General features: G+C 35.0%; 1 protein-coding gene across 2 annotated transcripts in view; it reads right to left on the bottom strand.

The window, feature by feature from the left end:
- Positions 1-26,023, bottom strand: part of LOC138694409 (uncharacterized) — a 51,601-nt gene that overhangs the window by 15,652 nt on the left and 9,926 nt on the right. The window contains exons 2-3 of one of the 2 annotated variants that reach the window (XM_069818102.1): positions 21,799-21,928; positions 5,760-5,891 (exon numbers count right to left, since the gene is read on the bottom strand). In XM_069818102.1, coding sequence (XP_069674203.1) covers positions 5,760-5,891; positions 21,799-21,928 — 262 coding nt within the window. The remainder of the gene's footprint in view (positions 1-5,759; positions 5,892-21,798; positions 21,929-26,023) is intronic. The other variant, XM_069818103.1, reaches the window with a different exon arrangement.

The raw sequence follows: 26,023 nt of genomic DNA, 5'->3' as shown, positions 1-26,023 counted from the left end.
CAAGTGCGTTTCGGAACGAGTTCAAACAATAAAACAAGTACAGTGAATTTAAATAAATCAATTGCACGTTATCTTGTGTATCTGTACTCTGGATCTCCGATCATGCGCAGTACCTAGTATCTGGGACCTTGAATATTCCAAAGGCCCAATCTTTCTTTGGGTGACTGTGCATGTCACATTTTTTTTTTTTTTTCAAAATTGGATTACAATCAAGCGAAGCGAGAAACTAGCTTCATATTATTATGTCAAGAAGATAACAAACGTTTACGAAACGGATTTAATACGCCTACATCCTTTTCTTTCCCATTACAAGAATTATAAAGAGAAAATAACGTGATACTGTACAAAATTTATTCCGAGTTTCCACACAAACCAAGTTTTAAATATGCTGTCTTTGTGATTACTGTAGGTACATTTTGTTATTATAAACATATTGGGCAGATTTCGTTCATATTAAATATTTGCTAGTCAATTTACCCAAAATTATGTTCATGAAATGGGTAAAACTTTAAAATTACAGTACTACTAGAAAATTATTCTACAACTAATAAAATCAAAACACACAATAGCGATCCACTACAAACAAAATCAGTTGATTTCTTTCTTCGTTTTTGTATTACGTATAAAATCTGACAAATTTTATGGCAAAGTTCTCATCCGAGGAATAATTATTATTTGAAGAGAAATTATTATTGATTATGCTTGTCGTTGCCTTCTTGGACATTTAGTTCTCACTCACGGTATGGCTATACAGGTATACCCTAAGACACTGTTCTTCATTCTAAAAAGAGTTCAGCGATTCTAATATTGTAAACTACTCTTTGTTCGCGTAGGTGAATTTCCGCATTAGTAATTCGAAGTGTTACAAATGTTATGTTTGCTCATATTTCTTACTCAAACAATATTGTTAACAAATTAAATGAAATATATTACTTCTTAAGAATATAAAAAAACTTGCAATATAATTATAAAACAGAATGTATCTCATATATTTTTTTTTATTATTTATTATGTTGTATAGCAATGATGTAATTTAAGTTTGTCCTTAAAATGGTGGTTATAGAAAATAAACTACATGATAAACTATCAGCAAAAGTATCGTTCGTAGCAATGAAGATATTGAATTGTTATGCAACAAGTGAAACGAATAATAAGAAAGTATGTGTTATATTTCTCACAGTTATTTTTGAGATGGTAATTTATTAACAGAATTTACATTTGCTTTACAATCATTATGATTCTATTCGCTTTTCAGACCATCATGTTATAATCATGCTGTAAATATTTCAAAGTAACTGAGGAATTTGAGACAAATCATAATTTAAATTATCTTCTGCGATCTGTTATTATACTTCTAAAACATTGTATACGCCAGACTAAATAATAAGATCTTCGTTTTCTTTTTAATCATATTACTTATTTGAAATTTACATTCTATATACACATACAACCCTTAGATCTCGTTTCTGCTGTATCATAATATTTATTTTATTCTTATTATGAGCAGTCTAGTACTATACTGTATTTTACAATGTTCAAGTCGCAAAGAAGATAAAGAGAAAAGAGATCACTTCTTCTTTGTCTCTTAGTGTTAAAGCAAGAAGCAATGAATAACTTATGCACTATGTACCCAGAAAAATGTTATTACTATCATCATCATTATTATTATTATTATTATTACTATTATTATTATTACTATCTAATATGGTGTATTTAAGATCATCAGGCCTTCTTCCCCTCACCATCAGAAATACAAATACAATAACAGAAAAAGTGAAACAAAGTAAAACCACAAAGTAAAAATATATACATACAGGCTACAGTCATATAAACTTTAAAAAGAATGATTAAGTATGATAATTATATCCTAATCAACTAACAATGATTAACGAATATAAAAAAGAAGTGTGCAATTTTGAATCTAGAGCAATCTTAATCAACGCACCTAGCAATAGCTAAAAACTATTAAAAATTTTACAATGTCATTTTGAATTGAAGAGTTCAGAGCCATAGTAGATCAAACGCCATTTATTAAAAACGGAGAAAGCAAGGGTTAAAATTAAGTGAATACCATAGTTTAATGAAGACTGACATATCATTTAGTTTTAATGTGTATACTTTATAGGCCTATTACTTGCTATATGTTTCCATTGAATTATAATAATAACTTCATATTAACCCTTGTTTTCTACGGTTTTAGTAAATGGTGCTTGGCCCACTATGGCTCTGAACCCTTTAATTGTGATAATCAGTAGGTAAAGAAATCCAGAGGCGAGGAACTTTTGTAATGTAGGAGGATGAGTATTAAGAGATTCTGTGATGAGGGATAAAAAGAAGTGCTTGGTGTCGGTTTCGAAGAGTTGTGAGAAATTGAAAGTGCAGTAGCAGCTAATTCGGAGTAGAAGTATGCATGATTTTAAATAGAAGAGAGAGTGAATGTATTGTTCTCCGTTCCTTCAGACGGGCCCAGGAAAGTAATTGGAGGAAAAGGTGTTAAGTGGTCAAATTTACAAGTACTGCACATAAATCGTATGCATACATTATAAACACGATGTCGTCTCTCAGCTAAAAGTGAACTTACCTTAATTAACAAGGAATCACAAAACTCTAAATGGACCATTACAAAAATCTGAATAAATTCCTTATTAGAGAAAATGGTAGAAATTCTTTCATATGAAATAAGGAGTGGAGTAGATAAAATAATTTTTTGCAAGTTTGTGTTACCTGAGCGTTCCAATTTAGATCGCTATCCATAAAAATACCAAGGTGTTTAACTGTTTCACTGTATTCAACAATAATGTCATTTAATTTGTTGTTGACCAATACTAAGGATCTTGGATTTCTTCCATTCTCCTGATGTTATTCAATTTTATATGTGATACAGTACTACTATCTTGTATTACGTAGACGATCATATTCCATTACCATTGCTTGCGATTTCTCTGGATTGCACCGTAGTCCAAATTTGTGTTCCCACAGTGAAACCGAATATTCAACTCTTCGTTTATTTTATTTACTACATCACTAGTCTCGTCAGGATGAAAATGCAAATAAATTTAGAAGTCGTCACCATACATAATGATATCTACTCGTTTGGTTGAAGTAGGTTTCGAAGCCATTTTAAATAGAAGTATATTGTGTGATTGTGCATACATAATTCGTGTTGAGTCCCGTGTTTCCAGTTCATTATTATTCGTACAGTCATTAATAAGTTATAAGATGAAACGCTGCATTTTAGTAAAAGAATGCCATGATCATTAGTGATTTTTACTCACTTCAGGTTTCGATTAATAGATTTGTAAAAGAGCTCTAATAAGTTAAGTTCGAACGGAATGATTGAAGAAAGAAAACAGCTGTCATTACTGAATATGTCAACTTAATCCTTGCAGTGGTAGAAAGCATCTGAAATCTACAGGTGAAAGGGTTATAACTGCATTAATTTTAAGAACAGAATCTTTAGATTGTAAGTAACCAAAAAGTCAAATGTCATTTTGGTATTTCAATAACGATTTAGGTGAAAAAAATAATTTGTGTTTGAAGTTTCAATCCCATTTGTGATAAAATTATTTGGTATTGAGACAACTATTATGTTACCTCCATTTTCGGCTTTTTCCCTTAAAAAATTTCTAGAGCTCTTTTAGTGGATCAGCGAAACTCGGACTCAGACGAGTAGCCAACAGCCTTGGAGCTCACATATTAAGTTTTTCACAGCCCCGAACTCCCTTGCAAGGACGCGTTTTGCGCACTTTTAAAGTTACTCCTCCAATTTTCCTCTCTTCAATTCGAATGCATATGTACTAAGAATGGTGAACGGGAGAAGAGTTCGGGGCAGAAGAAGATATCAGGTGATCGACGATATTAAGATATGTGGATCATATGAGGAGACTAAGAGGAAGGCAGAAAATAGGAAAGATTTGAGAAAGCTGGGTTTGCAGAAAAAGACCTCCTCATGGGCAGAACACTTATGTAAGTATGTAGGTATTAAGACGTAAGATTGGTAAGATATCAAAGCGAAGAACAAGCCGGAAAAAAATATTCCTTTGTTATTTATTATAAAAACGCTTCATTTGTGTAATAACGTGCAAAATTAAGTGATTAAATTTCCGTCACACTGTAAATGCGTTTTTAATCAGTTAATTTTGTACGTTATTACCCTCCTGAGTCCTGGGTGTGCAATGTACCATGCTTCATCTTATATGATTAAGATATAAGATGTATGTGTAGAGACCCGAAGTAGGTATAGTACAATGTGCCTGCATTTGTGCTTTAACTAGAGATACGCTGTATTAAATAACGTTAAATCCTGTGACAGTGTGGGAAAATTTATGGCAAAAGTTCGACGGTTAAGGGTGGAATTGGCCGAGGGGAGGGAGCCGATGGATAAGGGAAAGATTTATTAGTGTTGCAATGAGTAATATTAACATTGAGCGAATGATATAATTAGGGGATAATGTTCTTTTTTTTGTATTTACTGTGTCTTTTGTATTTTATTGCGTGTGTATGTTTTTATTTATATACTGTATTACCTTTATATTTATTATTTGGATAATTTGGTGCAGCTTCAACAAGAAATTGAATTGTTTATACAGTATATATATATATATATATATATATATATGTGTGTGTGTGTGTGTGTGTGTGTGTGTATGTGTGTGTGTGTGTCACTGTGCGTGTCTGTTTTTCATATCTCCCTTTTATTTTATTTGTTTTATTTTTGTGAAATTTGGTATAAAGTCAGATTAGTTATAATAGTGGTAATCAATGATAACGGTAGTAATAATAATAACTGTTGTTTCACTATTTTATTATTAGTAGGCATTATTTTCGTTTTGAAGATTCAAACTGTGCATAGTTATAGCACGAATGGCCGTACGAGCTCGTGCGAAGGATCTTGTGTACATGAGTTTGTATAATTTATTATGCATCAATAAATGCACTTATCTATCTATCTATCTATCTATCTATCTATCTATCTATCTATCTATCTATCTATCTATCTATCTATCTATCTATCTGTCTGTCTGTCTGTCTGTCTGTCTGTCTGTCTGTCTGTCTGTCTGTCTGTCTGTCTGTCTGTCTGTCTAGATAAAAGTAGATAAAAAGTAGATAAAAGTTCAGTCAGGTATAAACAATTGTGGAAATTCAAGACTGCTTGGCGTTCGGGACTTCGGAAGTGATCAATCTCGGCGTCTCGAAACACTCACAAGCAGTCTTTACGTCAGCGACGCGACATATACAACATTGTCGTGCGGGTTTTCGGTTTTGCGGGCGCTGTTAGTCTTGCTTTCTCGATCGTTGTTCATCTCTCGCTCTAACTGTAACCTGCAGAATTTTTCAGCAATTTTCCTCATTTTCCTCTTTTTTGAAGTGTAGAATTATATTGAACTTTAAAAATAAAACAAAAATGTCTCAGGACTCAGAAGGTTATACAAATAAAGCGATATTCGGAAAAATGAAAAAGGAATATATGTTTCGACTAATCCTTCGCGTTGATATCTTACCACTTCTACCTCTTAGTATACAATAGTTTTACCATAAATGTGATTCAAACTTCAAACACAATTTTTTTTTCGGCTAAACGTTGTTCAAAAAACTAAATGACATTTTACTTTCTGATTATTTGTAACCTAAAGATTCTGTTCTTAAAATTAATGCAGTTACACCCCTTTCACCCTGTATAGATTGAGTGGTCTTACTTCGGATAGAAAAGTAAATGTAACTAACAAGTCATCCACACCTCCTTCCACCAGGCTACTTACCGAAGTTAACTTTGATGTTTTTAGCGCTGAGAATCTTGAAATCTCCATTGTCATAAGCTGCATACACAATGAAGTGGGAGACGCCATCTCCCGTCAGGAATCTGAACTCCCCAGTGACAATTCCTTTCTCGTCTATAAAATCCAAACGAAAATCTCTTCTGTAGCATTATTATCAGCAACTGCAGCATTGAAGAATCAGACATTTGAAACTTTTCCGGCTCCTTAACAATTTGAGATTCAATGGCGAGAACTACATTTAAGTTATGTCGGCGCCAACTGCATCGATTTACTGTCGTTACCTGCTTATTAGAACGCTTCGCCGTAGAAATTCACTGGAGTTGATCTCTTTGGAAAGCGATATGATGCAGTAGATTCCCATTGCTTCCTGCATGCTAAAAACGATGGTAACATTATGAAATTAAGGTAGAGAAAACGAGAGTGCCTGCTACAACAGCGATCTTCCTACAAAAATTTTACTCTGTTTTCAGGGGATTCAAACTTAGTTCAGGTACATTTCCTTGAGTATCGTTATCACTATCTTCATTATTATTAATATGTGGAACTAAATGTTTCATTGCAAGTCAAGATTTAAAAATTATACATTGCTGGATATTTTTCGGGCTGATAAGTAAAGTTAATGGTGAGCGCAAAGTGCCATAAAAATTCAAATGACATATTACTTATTATTATTATTATTATTATTATTACTATTATTATTATTATTATTATTATTATTATTATCATTATATTTTACGATATAATTAATTAAGCGGCATTGTATAAAATGTTAGCCAAGTTATATAAAAGAATTGTTAGAATAGTACTGGCATATTATTACTATATTCAAAACGAAAGTTTTTGTCCTAAGTCATCTTGAATACTTATAAATATTATTATTCTGATTAAAAAGTCCTTTGAAAAAAACTATATGCTTTATTCCCTTACATTTATTTTGAAAAATCAAGAGAAAGGTTACTGGAGTGCTTTGGAAGAAGCACATATTTCTTTGCTACACTTTACTTAAGAAGTATAAACATATTATCATTATATTCAAGAAAGATATAGGCTACATATTTCACTACGATAAATTGACTGCACAACACTGATTAGTAAAATGGTTGCTGCAATAGTTAGTATAAGCCTAAATTGAATCTTCTTTTGTTATACAACAAATAGTCAAATAGTATAGAATTGTCAATTTGATGTTGAATTGAACCATTAGTTTAAAACGTATAATTTTATTCAATTATGAAAACAAGTAGATGAAGTCGATTAATTTGATTATTAAAATGATGCCGTTGTTTCAGAATTATTGTTAACAGTTTTATTACTTACAAAATGAACTAACCCAGCAACTAATTGCCAGTCAATATTAAACATTTTTTATCCAGTAATTTAATATAATCGATTTGTAACAAAAACAATATACACAATTAGCTAAGGTATAAAATGTAATTACGAAAATAATCAATAAAATGCTTTGGTGTAATCTCTTTTATAAAAAAATGATTCAGTTACTTTGAAGTGGCGAGTTTTATTAGGTAACTTTAACGGTATCTCCTGAGTTTTATTACGGAAGAAAATTTCCTGCAATTCAATATGATCAATTTTATTACTAAACAAATTAGTCCAAGTAGTCAAGTGATTTAAGATTATTAAAAATAGTGAAATTATTTAAAAATTATCATTTTTACCATGACAACATTTGATTCAGTAGTTTGGGATGGATATTTGATACGTGAAGGTGATCCAGTTTTATTAAGAAAATAAAATTAATTTCCCAATTTCACACAATTAATTCGATTATGAAAAAAACTGTAGTTTAACGCGATTAATTTGATTCCGAAAACATTTTCCCCAATTGTTTTGTATGTTAATTTTCAACATAAAACAGATTAAGTTGTTTAGAATGATCAGTTTGATTACGAGAAATACTTTCATTTGAAGTTTTACACAGGGTGTAACTAAAATGTAGCTATGTCAAAACTTTAGGGGCATATTCCTCAGATAGAGGATGTAAAATGTTATATGAACATTGGTCCGGAAAAGCTTTATTTCCTTGTTACAGCTCTTTTCTTACAACTCTGCTTACATTGTATGATGCGGTACATTATGAAATAAAAATAGCTTATCATATGAAAATCTGTCTTACAAGAAGTGTTCAAGATGGTTCCCGTTAGTATCAACGCATCGTCGCATTCGATCTCGGATGCGCTTATGCATCCCTGTAGAATGTCGTTTTGTCTCGCAGCCTTCCAAAATACGGGCTCGAAAGACTCTCTTCGTATTGCACCGGAGTTCCATTTACAAGCTCTTTTAAATGACACCATAAATAAAAGTCTAGTGAGTTTAGGTCTGGAGAGCGCATGCGTCAAGGTATTGGTCCATTTATACCTATCCGTCTATCACGGAACCTTTGGTTTAGAAATCGACAAACACTGACAACGAAGTGAACAGAACTCCATCGTACAGTACTTCAAGTATGTGTTTCGTCGTATTACTAACGGCAGATGGTATAATAGAACAGGTAAGCTCTACTACAAGAACTCTTTGTATCTTTCTCCGTTGAAATTGAGTGGAAGAACATGAGGTCCCACCAGAACGTGACCAACAATGCCGGCACAAACATTTGATACTTCCATGTGGTATCTATTTTTATTTCATAATGTATCGCATCAATGTAAGTAGAGTTGTAGAAAAAGGGCTGAAATAAAGAAATAAAGCGTTTCTGGACCAATATCCAGATAATATTTTTACATCCTCTCTATGAGAGAAATATGCCCCTAAAGTTCTGACATACATTTTAGTTACACTCTGTATAACATGATCTATTTGCTTACGGAAACGACATTTATTGATCTTATACTTTCAAGTGTCCCGCGCCGTGGCGTCGCGATCTACGGCATCCCGCCTAGGACTCGCGTTACGGAATGCGCGCTAGTTCGAGTCCTCATGGGGGAAGAAATTTTCTCATGAAATTTCGGACAGTGTATGGTACCGGTGCCCACCCAGCATCGTGATGCACTTGGGGAGCTACGATAGGTAGCGAAATCCGGTTGCGAATACCAGCTATAACGGCTGGGGGGATCATCGTGCTAACCATACGATACCTCCATTCTGGTTGGATGATCGTCCACCTCTGCTTCGGCATGTGGGCGTGAGGCCAGCAGCCGGCCGGTCGGTTTAGGCCCTTCACGGGCTGTAGCGCCACGGATTATTATTATACTTTCAAGTGATTATTATAGAAATAATTTGTCCAGCAATTTAGGACAGTCATTTTGTACAAAAAATTTATCGGGTTACTTAGAATTAAAAGTATAATCAAGAAAACAAAATCGGTCCTGTAATTTAATATAATGAATTTGATTACGAAAACAAATTGTTTTATAATTTAACGCGCTTAATTTGATTGAATAATCCAGCAGTTTACGATATTCATATATATTATAAAAATTATCACGTATCTAGGATGATCAGTTTGATTACGAAAACATATTAACCAGTAATACAGGATTGCCAGTTTGATCATGAAAGCAATTGCCCCGGTCGTATAAAATGAATCACTTTACAAAGAATTTTGTCCATTGGCTTAATAATTAATTTGGTTATGAAAACAATTCAATGTTTCAATTCAAAGTTTCCACGGTGATTGTTATCAGAAATAGACTTTTGGGATTAATATTGGTATTATTATTGCCCATTTGCATCGACAGCCCAATAGAGTAGGCGACCCATCTGGCCACACCTATTAGCTCTGATAATGGATAGTGTATGTAGTTCTGAAAACCTGTAAATGTTTCAGGATACGGTGGAATACACAAAATTTTAGTTCTGAATTTATCAGTTATTTGGAATGGTCAATTTTGATTAACAAATAATTTGGTTTAGAAATCAAAATTTTCAGTTTAATAATTCCTGGTTTAATATAAAAGTAAGCGGGAAGCAGTTATAATGGCATTCCTGATATTATTAGGAATTACTAAGGATAAGAATGTTATTAAAAAGACTGAAATCGATATTCATACCTTACTATTTTATATAATTTTGTATTTCGTATGTTAAGAAACTAATAGATCTGCAAAAGTCATATATTGAAATTATGTTCCCACAAAATAAATAGAAGCACATCTTGAAGAATTGCGCAGGTAGTAAAGACGAGATCTTTGTGGTTTGAGTTTCGTGTCGAACAACACAATAATTGCTATGTGTTTCATTGTGAAACAAGTCTCAGTCGGAAGAAAACTTACTAACTTAAGTTCTGTTCATTTTCTGAAAATGGAATAACCAAGTCGTTATAAAATATTACCGTAAATATGAGTCGTTCCATTCGATTATTTTTAAACTAAAATGACCGCAACGTTCGCAAAGGAAATGACGATAATGATGACAGTAAGAACAATGACAATTTTATTAGCTTTAGCGGCGGTATCTTGAATAGTTTATGCAATAAGAATGATTTTAATTGTAGTAAAGTGGTAATTCGAATATCACGAAAAGAATATTGAAATAGCCAGCGACTAAGAGGTAACGCTAGGATTGAAGCTAGAGTTGAAATATCAATGTAATTAGTTAATCGGTGTATGCATTTGGACATCAGAGAGAAAGGAAAAGGAAATGCTAAAGGAAACATTACCATTTCATCTGTTGCAACATAAGCAATTTATTGTTGCTTTCAACTTTCATCACATGTACCATTGTTATTATTTCGCAATTCTAAATGTGACAAAAGTTTATACTAAGATTTGTACAGTTTTCATATAATGCTCAATTTAGGCAATTATGAGCACATAGGCCTACATGTACTGTTCAGACGGGTTCGTGCGTCCTATTAGACAGAGAAGTTTCCCCAAGTTTTTATTTACGTCACTGAGATAGATGTACAGATGGATAAGACTAAGCTGAGTTTTTATTTTTTACACCCAGAGGCAGTCAATTGATTCCATATGGCCCTGTACAACTATTTATCCTGCTGCACTTCCTTAATTAAACCTGTCATATTCTGTGTAATGACATCTCGTAAGCACAGTACTCATAAAAAAGTAATTCCTTTTAGAATTAACTTAGAATTACTCTTCTCCTGTCAGAGTACAGTTTCTGTAGATTATGTTAAGATGTTCAGGAAGTGCTACACTAAGGACAATTATACAGAAGAGGATTTCTATTATACGTTGAATATATCACTGTTGTCATTATACAAAGTATGCTGCAAAAATTGATTTCGATATTTCCAAAGAAACGTGCATGCCGTAGTTCCGTCTGTTCCTTCTCAACTATTACACTATTTTATCCATGTTCATTATCTAAATTGATTAAACAGGCAATAATTCACATGAAATATAAAAGTATTAAACCTCCAATTCAAAACATCTTCAAGAAATTTAGATTTTAAATAACGTAACCATAACTGTTAAATAACTAGATAAGAAAGGTTTTAATTCTTTCTAGAAATTATTATATACGTAATGAATAGTAACCTCTGCACCAAAATAAAACTGGTAACAGACCTTGAGCAGAGATCTAAAAAATCTACATAAGTTTATTCTCTAACATTCACCATTTTAGAGGAAATCGTTAAGTTTCTATGAAGCATTTAGCAACACCACGCCTGCTGCAATAACTCTAAGCAACCGCTGCCTGCACTCCTTACTTTCCCCTCCTCCTCTGCTGTACTCAATAGGTAACACACGACGTGCGCTGCGTTGCAAGATTTATTTAAACGATTTTCGCTATTTTTTAAATTTAAATTCATGTGTAAGCGGTTTAAATTGCAAAAAAGCATTCAAGAGATTAACTATTCAGATTATTTTTACCTATCTGCTTGTACAGCAATCAGATTAACTATTCAGATTATTTTTACCTATCTACTTGTACAGCAATCAGTCATTTCTCCCGGGCCATTACCGCAGTAGAGCGCTGCACACATTGCAAAGAGTATTTTTTTCTGCTTAACGGTGCTTCATAGAAGGAGAAAGTGTAATAAATGTTTTGTTATATTTAACATGTAAAATTATCTCTTAAATTTTGGTGCAGAGGTTACCATCCATTCCGTACAGTAAAATCTCGTTAATCCGGACCCCGATAATCTAGACTTCGGTCAATACGGACAACCAAAAATACAACACGAACATACGTGATAAATGTTATTATGTGCACGACGAACCTGACTCTTCATCACTCGAAATGCTTGCCCCAAAAATTCTATTAAAATATTTGTCTATATTCTATTACGACACTTTGAACTTCATTCCTTTCACTGACATTCTAATCACCAGTTTCACTCGAATATCTAATCATTAATATCACTAGAAAATCTCAGTAATTTACGCTGCGTTATATGTAAAGTTTAGGATTTTTAATTATATAATATAGGTCTACGTATTTTTTTTTGCTACAAGGGGAGTCTTAATAGTTACCTTTTCTACTCTTAGTTCAGGTCAGGCATGGGCACTTGTTCCCGCGTAGGCACTATATACACCAATTCTTCATTTATCCCTCCACAAACATTCTACCTACCTACGTGTACGTATAATCAGAGGTTGAACTCGGTAGCACAGAGTTCTAATCAAGAGTATATAAAGTGGTGGAAAATGATGAATAAATTGTAGGTTTCGTTTTAATTTACAAGAAGTATGGTAACAAGACTATTTTGTCAATTTGAATAAAGGTAAAGCTCAATGCCTCAACTCTTAAGTCGAGGTTTATATAAAAAATTATAATATCAAACGACACCTCGATCTTGAACATAAGAAAGATTCTGACAAACATAAACTTATAGGTAAGAGTTTACATAGGATTGTTAAAAATGGTTTATATTAATAAAATAGTTGTCACATGCAATAAAGCAATGCCTTATTTTAATTTAATCTGTTGTGCAGATTCAAATAGTGAATACGTTTTCAAGAATATTTTAATGGAAAAGCCAACCCACAATCATTACCATTATTATTTGAAAATGCAGTCCGATGAATGTATCGAACTTCAAATACATAGGAGAGTCTTCAACAACAATAGACCTACCCTTTTTAAAATGTCAAGTAAAATCAACAAGAAATAGTGTGAGTTATTACCTAATTTCAGATCTCTTAACTTACGTAATTTCGAAGCTAAAGTGCTGACAATATTTGAATCCACGTATGGCTACTAACATGTTTTTTTCTAAAATGAACTTGATGAAAAATATTGCGTTCACACACACACACACACACACACACACACACACACACACACACACACACACACACACATATATATATATATATATATATATATATATATATATATATATATATATAAGGAATAAAAAGAGAAATTACTTAAAGAAAAAGCTGAATGAATGAGGTAGAAACACATAGTAAGAATAAAAACATTAGAGATTTATATAAGGGTATAAAGGAATTTAGGAACGGATATCAGGAAAGGGTAAACATGATCAAGGATGAGAATGAAGACTTCCTTGAGGACACTCAATCAACCCTGAACAGACAGAAAAAACTATTATTTACGTAACAACTAAATGTGCATAGGGCAAATAGAAGTGATCGTCACGAAATTCAAATACTAACTGCTGAGCCATTTATACCCAAGCCCACACTTTGCGAAATTGCGATAGAAAATCTGAAAAAGTACAAGTCTCTAGGCATCGATCAAATTCCAGCAGAATTAAGGCCGGGAATACACAGACGCGCTGCGTCAGTAACGCGGCATTACATGTAATGCACGGAGGAAATTGTGCACTCTCGAACAAGCGGTGCGCACGATACGAACCATCTGAGCAGCGCGCCAGCCTCAAACACCTTTCTAGTTCCATTCTATCTAGCACGATGCACGACCGTGGAAAACGAGGAAGCTTTGTTAACTGCTATTTGCGCTTTGGTAGTAATAGGATACATTTTCAACAGAAAGAAACGTAGTCCTACAGACTGTACAAGAAGCTGCTAGGGAGTAATTTGTTAAATGCAATAAACTTTCAATAAGCGGATAGTATAAAAACCTTAGGACTAGTCGGCTGATTTCCACCAATTCTGGAGAATTATTGATAAAAAATGGGCCAAACTAAAAAATCAGCCACCAACGTGCGAGAAACACCCTGAAGTCAAGATAGACAGTAGGCCTATTTATTGTACTAAACTCTATTATCCTCTGAAGAATGTTATTGTGTAATTAAAAAAACATGTAAAACAGTATTTTGGTTGATTTTCTGTATATGTCAATATTCCAGGTTCGCACTGACTTTACGATTCTTGGTGACAGGGGATTCGTTTACAAGCGTTCAATACCTTTTACGAATTTCAAAACAGATTATCGGAGAAATAATTCCAGAAGTTTGCACAGCAATTGTCAGCGCATTAAAGAAAAATATCAAGATGAGTTAAATCATAGTAATTACCAACATAATGTGCTTCTTTAATGGGGATATTTTAATTACAATACAAATAATGAGACATTGAGAGAATTACAGTTAAAAATTCGAAATATCACACAAAGAAAAATAAATAATATTTCGAAGTCGCATTGTAATAAAGAAACACATACAATGAAACTACAAACATTTTCTTTTTCGAGTAATCAAAATTTGATTGTCATATAAAAATAAATTATGGTTTATTTAACGACGCTTGCAAACTGCAGAGGTCATATCAGCATTGCCGGTGTGCCGGAATTCTGTCCCGCAGGAGTTCTTTTACATGCCAGTAAGTCTAGTGACATGATTCTGTCGCATTTAAACACACTTAAATGTCATCGACCTGGGCCGGGATCGAACCCGCAACCTTGAGCATAGAAGGTCAGCGCTATACCAACTATGCTACTCAGGCCGACTTTGCCAAATGATGTTTTTAATTTAAGTGTAGTCAAAACGAGTATTTTAAATCAGCCAAAGAAAATGATTTTAAAATAAAACATAGGAATGCAAAATAGATACAACAAATACTAAAAAAATTGTTATTCAATTCATTAAAAATAATAAGAAAAAACGGAAGACATTAAACGTGCTGGTTTTGACTATCGGAGTAGCCTATGTGATTAACATTCTGGGGACGGAGTTCTGACTGGATGCTGTTCGGGAGAGCCAAGAGAGTTTGATTCAAATCCGAAAGTGACAGCGTGTAGTGTAGTAAGAATGGGATTGGAGATTTTGTCATTAAAGTCGGCTTGAGAAGGCTTGAGTCGGAGGACGTTGCGGTGGTTCGGGAGCTGAACCATAGTAAGTTGAATAATTGATTGAGTAGGTTGTCTAGGGTAACCCATTTGGGAATAAGACATCAAATGAAGGTGCAGATGAATGAAAACGTTCTTGTCCATAGTAAGTTGGTATTTCAAAGAAGTTTCGTTTTGCTTTCACCTGAATGTCATAAATAATAATCCGTGGCGCTACAGCCCGTGAAGGGCCTAGACCGACCAGCCGGCTGCTGGCCTCACGCCCACATGCCGAAGAGAGGTGGACGATCATCCAACCAGGATGGAGGTATCGTGTGGTTAGCACGATGATCTCCCCAGCCGTTATAGCTGGTGTTCGTAACCGGATTTCGCTACCTATCGTAGCTCCCCAAGTGCATTACGATGCTGGGTGGGCACCGGTCCCATACACTGGCCGAAATTTCATGAGAAAATTTCTTCCCCCATGAGGACTCGAAGAATGTCATAAATAGCTTGCTGAATTCCTTTCCTAGTAGTCGCATGATATGCTATTATTTTCGATAAAAGAAAAGTCAACATGATTTGACTTCACACTGTTCAACAGTGATCTTTAACCTCCCAGAAACCATCGGCGTGGTTCAGGCGGTAGCGCGTTTGTCTGCTGATCCGGAATTGCGCTCAAGCTTGGGTTCGATTCCCGCTTGGGCTGATTACCTAATTGTGTTTTTCTGAGGCTTTCCTCAATCGTAAGACGAATGTCAAGTAATCTATGACGAATCCTCGGCCTCATCTCGTCAATTGCCAATTCGCTATCACAAATTTCATCGACGCTAAGTAGAACCTAACGTAGTTGTTGATTGAACGTCGTAAAATAACTAATTAAAAAATTAACGTCCCAGCAGCGGCTTGCATAATTCCAACAGCGTCTGTCTGTAATTCTGTACCTATCATCCTGCTTTTCCGCTCGTTTTGGAGCCCTGTCTCATCTTGCGTATTCACTGGCACGTTCCGTTGTTTTTATTATAATAGTCAATATCACCAGGATTCCACAAGACAGGGCATAATTTATGAGGTCCAGTCTACTTCAGACCACTCCATGCTTGGGGTGTGCGCGCTTCACGAGACAAACGGCAACGAACCCGTCCACACTGCGGCAACGAATCCCTTTGTTACAAGAGGGTGGAAGCGCTTTATGTAGTGAAATTTTTAAGCTTATACTATATGCTAAATGGGAAAATGAAATTGCACCCGACCAATGCAAGTAGTCCATAATTGTACCTATCTTTAAGAAGGGAGGAAAGACTAACTGTAGTAACTTTAGAGGAATATCACTTTTATTGACGTCGTACAAAATGTTGTCCAATATTCTGTTAAGAAGATTAACTCCTTATGTAGATGAAATTATTGGGGATCGTCAATGTGATTTTAGGCGTAATATATCGATCCTTGATCAGATTTTTTGTATTCGACAGATATTGGAGAAAAAATGGGAGTATAAGGGCATAGTACATCATTTATTCGTAGATTCAAAAAGGAATATCACTCGGTTAATTTGGTATTCCCAAGAAAAGTTCGATTAATTGTCCACATCTGTGGAGTAACAGCTAGCGCGTCTGGCCGCCCGGGCGCGAATCCTGGTCGGGGTAAGTTACCCGATTGAGGTTTTTTTCCGGAGTTTTCCCTCAACCGAATATGAGAAAAAGGTAGGTAATTATCGGTGCTGGACCCCGGACTCATTTCACCTTCACTTCATTCAGACACTAAATAAACTGAGATGTTAATACAGCGACTTAAAACAACCCACTAAAAAGAAGTTCGATTAATTAAAATTTGTCTCAGTGAAACTTACAGCAGAGTCCTTATAGGCCAGTTTCTGTCTGACACTTTTCCAATAGTCACTGTGGGCTAAAGCAAGGAGATGCACTATCGCGTTTACTTTTTAACTTTGCTCTAGAATATGCCATTAGGAAAGTCCAGGATAACAGAGACGGTTTGGAATTGAACGGGTTACATCAGCTGTTTGGCTATGCGGGTGAAGTGAATATGTTAGGAGAAAATCCACAAACTATGGAAAATACTGAAATTTCATTTGAAGCAAGGAAAGCGATAGGTTTGGAACTCAATTTCGAAAAGACAAAGTATATCGATTTTGTCCCGTGACCAGAACATAGTACGAAATGGAAATATAGGAATTAGAAATTTATCCTTTGAAAAGATGGAAAAGTTCAAATAAAAAAAAAAAATAAAATGTGGTTTATTTAACGGCGCTCCCAACTGTCGAGGTTATATCAGCGTCGCCGGTGTGCCGGAATTTTGGCCCATAGAAGTTCTTTTATATGCCACTAAATCTAGTGACACACTTAAATGCCATCGACCTGGGCCGGGATCGAACCCGCAACCTCGGGCACAGAAGGTCAGCGCTATACCAACTGTGCCACCCAGGGCGACAAAGTTCAAATATCTTGGAGCATTAGTAACAAATATAAATGGCACTCGGTAAAATAAAGATGGGAAATGCGTGCTATTATTCGGCTGAGAAGCTTTTGTCATCCAGTCTGCTCTCAGAAAAGCTGAAAGTTAGAATTTATGAAACAATTATATTACCGGTTGTTTTGTATGGTTGTGAAACTTTGACTCTCACTTTGAGAGAGGAACAGATACTAAGGATATTCGAGAATAAGCTGCTTAGAAAAATATTTGGGACTAAGAGAGATGAAGTTACAGGAGAATGGAGAAAGTTATACAACGCAGAACTGCATGCATTGTATTCTTCACCTAACATAATGAGGAACATCAAATGAAGACGTTTGATATGGGTAGAGCATGTTGCAGGTATGGCTTAGTCTAGAATGTTAGTTGGAAGAGCTGAGGGGAAACGACCTTTGGGGAGGCCAAGACGTAGATAATATAAAAATAGTTTTGAGGGAGGTGGAATATGATGGTAGGGACTGGATTAATCTTGCTCAAAATAGGAACCGATGGCGGGCTTATATGAGGGCGGCAATGAACCTCTGGATTCCTTAAAACCATTTGTAAGCATTATTATTATTCTTATTATTATTACCATTACCATTATCATTATTATTATTATTATTATTAGTAGTAGTAGTAGTAGTAGTAGTAGTAGTAGTAGTAGTAGTAGAAGTATTAGTATTACATACGAATAGAACATATTAATATTTCCGTAATTAGAGGTTAAATTTTGATGTAAGAATTATTGTGATTAATGTACAATTTATTTACGTAAATGACACCATGCTGACGCGAATGTAACGCAGTAAGATGTCATACTCATTTTAGAAGTTGAACTGAAAGTTAATAATTTACGTTTGTGTTAAATCTTTCATATGCATAATGAAAGATAAAATATAAGCTTTAATGTATACTTAAATAAGGAAGACTAATAAGATTATATAATATACAATATTAAGTCTAAATGCTACTCAAAGAACATTATGAACCGAAATTAATAAAACTAGACAACTAAAATTTAATTAACTGATGATTGTGTTTATGGGTTTCTATAAATCGGAACTATATGGCGAATTAAATTAAATTCAAAATATAGTTCACACTGCGACACTGCAATATCTCAGCCTAGCTAGAAGTGTCAATTTTATCACCTATTAAAAGTACCAGTATATTCCCCCTATACTTATTCATGAGCTGATATTATGTAATAAAACGTCATTGGTATGCTATCTTAAAAAGAGTAAATGACAAATAATTATGTAGAGTGAATTTTATTCGTTTCTTCTAGTTTAGTCGACATAAAAATATATAATATTTCTTGGAAAGGATTGTTAGATTATTTTTTATCAATCAAGGAGTTAATAAAATGTTTATTTTGATAGCCAATCAGAATAATAATTAATATTAATAATTAATTAATTATTAATAATTTAAATGTATATACTAATTATGATTGTTGGTTTAGTCGCTTTATTATATTCGACAGGCATAACATCTTACTGTAGCCTCATTTCTTTGTCCCATCAGGTTTTCTGTTATGCAGGCTAATGTTTTGGTTGAGACTGTAAATGTCTGTATACGAAAACATTTCATGAGATTATAGAAGTGTATAAAGAATATTGAAGGAAACTAAGCAGAAAACATGGGAGTGGGCACTAGAAATCAATAGAGTACAGCGTGGTTTAGAGCTCGGTTGCTGAAGTAAGTAAAAAAGAATATCTGATACAATCTTTACGGGAATTAGGTATAATTGCCTGTCACGTGACTCAGCCATTTTTTTACGTAGGTCTATATGTAATATCTAGATTTTTCCTTATGAAATAGAATTTACGGGAGGGGGCACTATGGCCCAGCACTGTGACCTATTATGATCATTTGCGCTAACCCTCAAGCTAGCCTCGGTCGACTCTAGTAGAAGGTCGGAAGGCGGAAACTTGGCAACATGTGCATCAAGCATCAGTCTTCTTACGAGTGTGTGGTGTATGCGATTTAAGCTTTGCTTTCGCGTATTGAGGAATATTTACAATTTATGCTGAGTTTTTCTTTTTAAATTTTCGCATGAAATCAGCCAAGTATGGATTTCTAAAATGATCCTCGGAAGCATTTGAAACAGGAGACGGTATAGAACCAGAAAGAAACGAAATGGTAGATGTACCGGTAACTCAATTTTTTTAGAGTTATTCATGACCTGATACTTTTAGCTTTTAAGCTGATACATCTAGCTTCTGAACATATCAGCTTATGCCTCTTTCAAGGTATCCTCAAAGTTACATTGTTCACTTTGTATTGATTACTTGGTAGAAAAAGAAACCATCAATTAAGATTATTTATTTTGACACTTTGAATCGAGAAGGACTTTACTCTTCCTTCAGATTTTGTACTTTACATTGCAACAACTGCCTACTGCATTGTAAATACATTAATTTCAAACAGTGTTAATGAAGAAAACTATGGAAATCAAAAGAAGTTGTTGAAGTTAGTATCAAAAACAGTCTTGTGTAGTAATGTTAGATTTGTAAACGATGTATGCGATGGAATAAGTTAAACTTGCTGATGAAATACTTTCAGGCATTATGAATATAGTTAAATAATAATATTCAAAGGCAAGAAATGATAACATAGCTGCCAGTAAACCAGTGTATGGTAAGAGAAAATTGCAGAAATTTAAGAAAAAGATGTAAAAATGTAGGCCTAACAAGATAAAGTGTATTTAATAATAGTGTACAGCCTAGGCCTAAACATTTAGGCCTATGCATAGTACAGTATGTGTTGAGTATTGCATGTAATGTAATGGAATAATGTTTTGATAAACAATATAGAACTGCCGTTTAGATGTTGTAAATAAGATAAGAATACCTAATAATAAAGACACGACTCCTTTTAAGATATCTAGGATATCTACAGTGTCTTTTTATAAATGAATATTACTGAAGTTTGAGAAAAGTCGCTTAGCCTAACTGGATAGATCCATTTATTCTGGCTGAAAACCAACGTAGGTCTTTGGCCTAAATAAATTACAATGTAACAAAATGTGTTTAATATTCATGCCTACGAATCGTACGTGTTCGAGTTTTATACATAATATAATATTATTATAAATAACATAAAACTATATCATGTGGGAAATAACGAGAAAACTAATGAATACACGACATAGCCTACCCCTTACGAATCCTTCTATTAAATTACAGCAATTTTTTAAGAGATGACATTGTTCAAGATTTTAAAAATATATAAGAGAATTACTATACTTTGTTGCAAACGTAGCCATATATCTATCTATAATCCGTAATGTATTATACTGGCTCCTTGTACGACGTATGATTAACCTTTTAACGGTTTTCTTCTGATATTAACATTAAAACTCTTTGGTTCTATTAGTGAAGTGTGATAGCAGTATGACCGACAACAGCAGACGACAGAGTGTTGCCAAGTTGAGCCTTCCGACTTTCTACTAGAGTCGACCGTGGCTACGCGCATTCTCAAACCCACACCGGTTGACTACACTAAGGTTCGCTGCGTATCCAGGTTTCGAGCAGGCAACCCCCATCGTCCCTAGGCCAGCCCCCTCCGCCGGCGATCGATGAATGCTATGGAATGATGATGAAATGGAGAAATGGTGACGGAATGATGTAGATGCCTAACATGGGAAAAAACGGGAGAATCCTGAGAAAACCCGAACTGCGACCTTGTCCGCCAAAAGTGTCACTATGGATTTTTCAATAAAATTTCCAGACCTGACCGGAACTCTAAATCGGCCGCCTGCGAGGCAGGCCGGAAGTCTGACCACTCAACCACCGTAGGCGTAGATTTTGACTTAAAGCTGATTATTATTAAAGTCATCCCCATCATAGACTGTAAATGCTCACAGGATATCGGAAGGTTAAGACTCCAACTGCCGTTTGACTGGCTTGAACCCGCTAACTTCGGATCTAACATTGCTGCTCATGGCCACAATAGATCATTGGTTACTCATGTTTTCTTCGTTAATCGGTTATTCAACGATTAATTAGCGTCGATGGAGTTTGTGATAGCCGGAAGACATTTTGGAGAGATGCGACCGAGGTTTCATCATGAAGTTACCTGACATTCAACATACAGTTGAGGAAACTAAGAAAAAATTTAATCATGTAATTAGTCAAGGCGAGATTCGAACTGATGGCCAATCGCTGCATCGAATCATGAGTCCAGCTCGTTAGCCCTGAGCTACGCTGGTTGCGATTACGCGTACTTCTCTCTTTCTCTCTATTTCTATTTCTGAGCACTTTGCCTTTTATAACAAGCATTCAAATGATTTATCGCTGATTTGGTTTAATAAATTATTATTCCATGGCTTCAGTTCGCTTGTGTATGAATATCAATTGAATAACTAATTAACTTGCGTAATACAATTCTTACTTTTCTGCCTTGTATTTAAAATTAGTGTATGAACCTTTTCTGTCGTCGCGAAGTTGGTATCTCAAGAGGTCTAATCCCAGTTCGTATAGGCGAGATTCATCCTTCTGGCCTCCATTCCCTGCTTGCCCATACACTGCCACCACAACTACGACGAGCAGGATGACCTGTAACATAAATGAGACGATACAGTGTAGATTCGGATCCAAGTGTAACGAATAGAGTTGCTAACACCACAACCATGCTATGAACAAGACTCTAAATACTTTTATAAAATAATGAAATTCACATACTAACACTCTTCCTGTCACTCTAAGATATTGCAATGACCTTCAGTAACAAATAATTGAATATTTAAACTGTTATATTTTGCACAGAATGGATAACTACGACGAGCGACCAAAATCGATGGAAGATTGTTGGTAACCATATAGGGTGAATCGATTTTATTCTGTTTTTTTTTTCTCGAAAAAATGAAGGTAGTAACCAATCTTACTCCGGATAACCTAAGATGGTCTAAAGCTGTTAAATATTTTTCAACTTGACCCGTGCTCTGCACCAACTATATAGATTGAACAGAAAAGCAAGACGGTAAGAATAAAACTGCATAAGTTGATTGATTTCAATCCCTCTACATGCCCAATAAAGCAGACAATTAATACAGAACGAATTACTTTCTTTCTTCAATTGAAGAGTGTGATCCCAAAACGCGTTCAGTCCATTTTTATGAAAGAACTGAGCTGATTTTTGTATCCACCATTGAATGGACTGAGAGAATTTTCAAGTGACATGCATAATACCACAACATGAAAGGCAAGAATTGCCGTTGTTTTAGAAGAAAACATGCTTAAAATATAATGATAGAGGGCTGAAACATAATCATATGCCTCCTGGCATTGAATTTTGGAAGGGGGCAATACAACCTAGCACTGTGACCTTTCAAGATCTACTGAGCTAAACCTCAAGCTAGGCGCATTTCCAACACACAACGGCTGACTACACTAAAGTTCGCCGCATATCCAGGTTTTGGAAGACAACCCCACTCGTCCCTAGGCCAGCCCGCTCCGTGCGTCGCCAGCCGGTGTTCGAGGAATGCTATGGAATGATGACGGAATGGAGAAATGTTAAGATGTTGACAGAATGATGTAGACTCTTATTTTGGGGAATAGGGAGAATCCCGAGAAAAACTCTATCTGCGACAAATGTCAATGTCAGGCCAGACCGGAACTCGAACCTCTACCGTCTGCAGGTCTGACCACTCGGCCATCATAGGGTATGGTGTTCGCTATTACATCCTCTGTAACATTTCTTGTATCGTTCAGATGACGTCACAGAGAACTAGAATTCTTGCCAGAGGGTTTTCTGCTGCAGACTACCTGCACATGTTTCTCAGACAACTTTTCTTGCAATGCTGAGGAATTATTCGGCAATATTATAACAAATATGGCTTGTAACTCGTAGCAGGAGTGCTTTTGGGAGTGGGCGTTTTATCTCGAATTGTCTCTTATGACAATTGAGGGGTCTAGTATCAAAACCTGCCATATCCATTTTTTTTAAATCGAGTTTCCTCATGTATTTTGGAGTACTTTCTAACACCTACCATGTGCACTGGCTGGCTTTTTCAAATTTGAACTACAACCCATATATTATAATGCATAGTAAAAATTGGAGTTACTTTCAAAACCTGCCATATCCAAGGAAAATACTCGATGTCTCACTTTCAAATCCTGCCACATCCATTCACAAATGACTGGAAGTTATTTAATCGCGTGAGCTCAGTTTTATCGGTTCCTCAACATTACATGCGAGTCAGTTGTTACAGTATTGCTGTTTAAGATGTCACCTGCATTAACTACGCCGAAAACATCACGGGAAAAGGCCGTTCGGCATTCAAAATGGAGCACTACAACGAAGAGGAAGCAAAGATAAGAAAATGTTTCTTTTCACTGGTGTACGAAAATTGAAAATATCAAGTCACGTGCCATGTTTAGAATTGTTATAAAATATTCCATTGTTGATGCTACAGCATGTCATTTGTGGATTGTAGGTACACATTAAAACCGCCGACTTTCCAACAATGCGATCATAAAACAAAATCAAAGGCTTTGAAATGTTCTGAACTTTCTGAGGCTGATATACTCAAATTAAATTCTGCATTCTATTCCAATAAAGAAAAAAGAGGCCAAGATGCATTCATTTTGAAGCATGTGTCTGTAAATGACTGCATTAGACGCAAGACCACAAGTGAAAAGAAGAAGGTTTCTTTACACTACTTCATAAGAAGACAAGATCTGTGTTCGTGTTTGCCGTAAAAAAGTTTCTGGCAACTCTGTCTGTTGGTAGATCACAGGTGGAATAAATTGTTATACATTACCATCATACAGGGCAGGTAAATATTATTAATAATATTTTTCATAAGCTGTAGCTTTGAAATAAGTCTTGTAAGAAGGAAACTGTTCATGGCTTAAAGGTGCTCACTGTATACGTTTTTTAACGAAAAATGAACTAATGTAATTACAGTATTGTTATTGAGTCATTAGAATTAGCGTAAAAATAGGTAGACGATTAAAATATGAAATTAATATTTCTATGCTTTAAAATGTTTCCACATTAATGATAATATTACAGTTACGTTTATTACTACATACAATTCATGAAAATACGCTATAAAATCACACAAAAGATAAAGTGAACAATAATATTACAGGAAAAATACCGCACTCTTACGCATAGTATTGTTAATTCTTTCACGAACACATACATTTTACGTATAAACAGTGGCATCATACTAAACATGAAGATAACATTGCAAGGTCAATTTTGCCTGCGTTTTAATTTCGAAGACACTCTGACTCATATGCAGGAACATTTCGCTGGCACATAATATGTACACATTCTTGACCCTAGACCACCTCACATAAACAAAATATTCAGGAAGTTCAATACAATGCCCTGAGAGGTGTCCAATTCGGGGAAAACATAAGAATGATAATACCCATTGCATTGAAAGTATAAGTTCTAATGAACTCATTATTTTCTTGTACAAAGTTAATATTTCTCTACTTCTACCCTATTCATAGGTCCGATATGAACACCGTGGTGATAATCAGAAGGAAGAGGCTTTTCCGTGAAAAGCAGCTGCAATCAAAACATTCATACAGTCATTTAAAGGGATGGAGAGCCATTATTATCGAGGATCTTCAAAAAAGACAATATCTACCGCCATCTTTGAGTAGGAAGAAGCTGTGGTGGATGTATTCCAATGATACCTCTGTAAAAGAGTCATATTTTCGTAAGATCTTCAATACCAATTTCAATGTTGGATTTGGAAAAGCAAGCACCGACATCTGTTCAACCTGTGTTATACTGAAGAATCGAGCAAAAATGGAAAAAGATGAAGAAAAGAAGCAATCTTTTATCCTTCAGCTCAAAGTTCATAAGAAACGAGCAAAATCTTTCCATCAGTTGCTAAACAGGATCACAGATGACGAGGTAACTTTGGCGTTGACTGTGGAAACCCAAAAATACTATAGCAGATAACTTTACCTACACAATTTCGCTTTTGTGACGATGCTTCCTAATAAACAGCTAGGCATAAACAATGTTAGGTGCTATGTTTGGACTGAAAATGAGAGGTCTAGAAGATGCAATGAAATAGCTTCACCCATTTATGAGAGCTTGCAGAAAGTGGATTCAGCCAAAATACGGAAAATACGACTCTTTTCAGACGGCTGCACAGGTCAAAATGAGAACATGACTATGGTTTCAATGACAGAAACTTGGTTAGTATCTAAGTCACTAAAGAATATCACTGAGATGGGACTTCACTTTCCTGTTACTGGCCATTCATTTTTACCAGCAGATAGTGTGTTTGGTTTCACAGAAACAGCAGTACGCAAAGAACAGGAGATTTTCAACCCACAACATTATATCAACATTATCGGTAAGTATGGCAAGCTGTGCCGCATTGGAAGAGATTGAAATGTTTATAATTGGAAAGAAGCTGCTGCAAACGTTGTAAAATCCTCTCAGAATCTTCACTTTCAAATATCCACTGTAAAAATAATTAAAATACAAAAGCTAGAAAATAGAATTGTTACATGTGGGGAATCGACGTACATGACTGACAATGGCATTGGGAAAACTATAGTTCGTCGTGGAAAAAGCCTCCCACAACTTCAGTCTATGGTGGTAAATATTGGTGTAACTGTTTGCGGTAAAAAGATCACAGACGTTGCTAATCTGTTGGAGAAACGTTTTGG

The sequence above is a fragment of the Periplaneta americana genome, chromosome 2 (genome assembly GCF_040183065.1).
Source record: "Periplaneta americana isolate PAMFEO1 chromosome 2, P.americana_PAMFEO1_priV1, whole genome shotgun sequence".
Classification (NCBI taxonomy): Eukaryota; Metazoa; Arthropoda; class Insecta; order Blattodea; family Blattidae; genus Periplaneta; species Periplaneta americana.
Note: the sequence above shows the minus strand (reverse complement) of the source record. Positions and strands in the feature narration are given on the sequence as shown.